Raw genomic sequence first — 2,274 nt, 5'->3', positions numbered from 1 at the left:
CCCGGGAGTCCGCTGGAGTGGTATCAAACCAGGCCGGGCACCTAAGAGGCCAGTGGATGGAGTCTGCAACCCAACAACAGGGGCAGGCGGGGGCGGCGTGACTCCTTGAGTGCCTGAAACAAGCAAACACACACGCAAATTAAAATCAGAGGCTGCCCAGAGGGAAAAATGAGGCATTTTCATAGTTTCAAAAACATTCTGAAATTCTCTCGTAAGTTAGTTACACCGAAATTGGGGAGGGGGAAGAGAGCAGCCTGCAAAGCTTCCTGCGCTGGTTTACATACTGTATGTAAAGAAAGAGAGCACCGTCTGCATCACGCCGTAAGTAATTAATACCGCAATGGTAGTAACCGATCACTTATCCTAAAGGCTTCCTTTGGTGAAGAAGCCATTGCCATTTTGCAGGTCAGGGCTCCTCCTCATCTCCAACTCAGTGTCCCGCTTCCTCAACTGACGGCTGATGAAACACCTTCCTAATAGGTTATGCTTCCCAGGCTCCTAATTAAAGATTCCTCACCGCCTTTGTTGGCTTTAAAACATTTCTCCTCTGTTACAAACATCAGCAAAATCATATCTGGATAAAATGCTTGAGGTTTGCACTGGTCATCATCAACAGGATTTTAAACGAGCAGCAGAGGCGGCAGATACCGTAAGTGATGAAGGGAGAGATAATGTCAGAAGAGGGCTGGAGGAGGAGCAGGAAATCATGGAGAGTTCAATTTACCATTCCAGAGCAAAAGGATACACAGGGTTTAATCACAGCCATTTCTGGATTTTTGTGGGTTTTAAACACAACTTCCATCCTTTAAGCACATACCCAACACCAACTGTTACTCATTTTTACGCCTGGACTCTTGTTTTTAGCTTGGTCTTCATAAGGGGGGTGGGGAAAAAAAAAAACCTCTCAAAACATACCGTTTGAGAAAGCTCAGCCCAAAGCTTGTTGACACCAACACCACAAGCCCAAACGACCGCGGATTACCGAGCTCCGGATGCAGACTTCATACCAGTAAGTGTGTGCCAGCTTATCTCGTGTGCCGCCTTTTGTCTGAGCTAGTAACGCTATTGTCTCAAACTCTCTGTAGCCTTTATATAGGACCTGTCTGCTCCTTCCGCTCACTAGCAGTTATTCACCTGAAAATAAGCTCATTATCTGTCAAAGCACACGCTGCTTTTTAAACTCCCAAACTGAAACTTAAAGGAACCAACAGCTGCCAGCAGAACAAGCAGAAATCTCTCCTAATCCATCTCGCATTCCTTTATAAATTTGTTGAGACTATAAATAATGTTTTATTTCCATATATATTGATAAAAATGAAAGTTAAGAATGCTAGGTAAAATGAGAACGGGAAATAGTGATGTAAATTAGTACTAGAATTAAATACCTGGCAGTGACATCAGTGAAAACTGCACTCTGATTTCAGCTTAACGAGCACGGTGGAGCGGACACCCCAGATAACCTTCCTCTCAGCTACTGTGGCTTCCCTCTTCCTCCACACCGCTTGTTTAGCACCTCTACCCCAAATATGCGTGAGCCTTCTGAAGAGTATACATGTTGTCCTTTCACTACACCACTTCTTAGGCTTAAGAACATCTCGAACAGAAACCTTTTTATCCGAGTGCTCGTTATGTTCGTATTACAAGCAAATGATACTTTGCCGATCGTGAGAACTCAGGTAACAAAGATGTCAATGTTCTTCCATGCCATGGTGTCACCTTACCTTCCCCTCCAGTCATTCACTTTTAAGACACAGCTTGACAGGTCACACTCTTTGAAAGAAATGTGCCAGGAGCAACCACCTATCTTTTTCTGGATGTTTTCTGGTTGGGTTTTTTGAGGTTTTTTCTTCTCCATTTTTATCTTTAAAAGGCACATCCCTCTCCCTCCTCCTGTTCAGAACTAGGACTGTAAGTCACCTAGGTTAAACTCCTCCCATGACTTGGTACAACAGATCTGACACCACCGACATATGGCTAATTATGTCTTCCAAGGATGTTACTTTGCTGAATTCTGAGGTTTGGGGATATTTTTTTATTACATAAACTCTTCCACAGAAGATTAAAAATATGACAGAAAAGAGTAATTGAGATCTAATGAGCCGACGAGGATAAGCGTATTCTTCTGCTCCACAGCAGCAGGGTAAATGTATGCGCAAGTATGAGGCAAGTGTGAAGAGTTTTTTGAACTTAACAAGTAATTTAATTTCTCAACCTTATTTCTACACAAAATGTAGCACAGAAGCAGCATAATGGTATCTGAAGCTTACGCTCTTC

At 43.2% G+C, this 2,274-nt stretch overlaps 1 protein-coding gene across 1 annotated transcript in view; it reads right to left on the bottom strand.

The window, feature by feature from the left end:
* The window catches only part of SCAF4 (SR-related CTD-associated factor 4), a 33,742-nt gene that overhangs the window by 1,182 nt on the left and 30,286 nt on the right, over window positions 1-2,274 (bottom strand). The window contains exon 20 of the mRNA XM_010137121.1: window positions 2-113. Coding sequence (XP_010135423.1) covers window positions 2-113 — 112 coding nt within the window. The remainder of the gene's footprint in view (window position 1; window positions 114-2,274) is intronic.

Source organism: Buceros rhinoceros, unplaced genomic scaffold, assembly GCF_000710305.1.
Source record: "Buceros rhinoceros silvestris isolate BGI_N320 unplaced genomic scaffold, ASM71030v1 scaffold7415, whole genome shotgun sequence".
In the NCBI taxonomy this organism is placed as follows: Eukaryota; Metazoa; Chordata; class Aves; order Bucerotiformes; family Bucerotidae; genus Buceros; species Buceros rhinoceros.
This window is presented reverse-complemented; position numbering and strand designations above follow the sequence as displayed.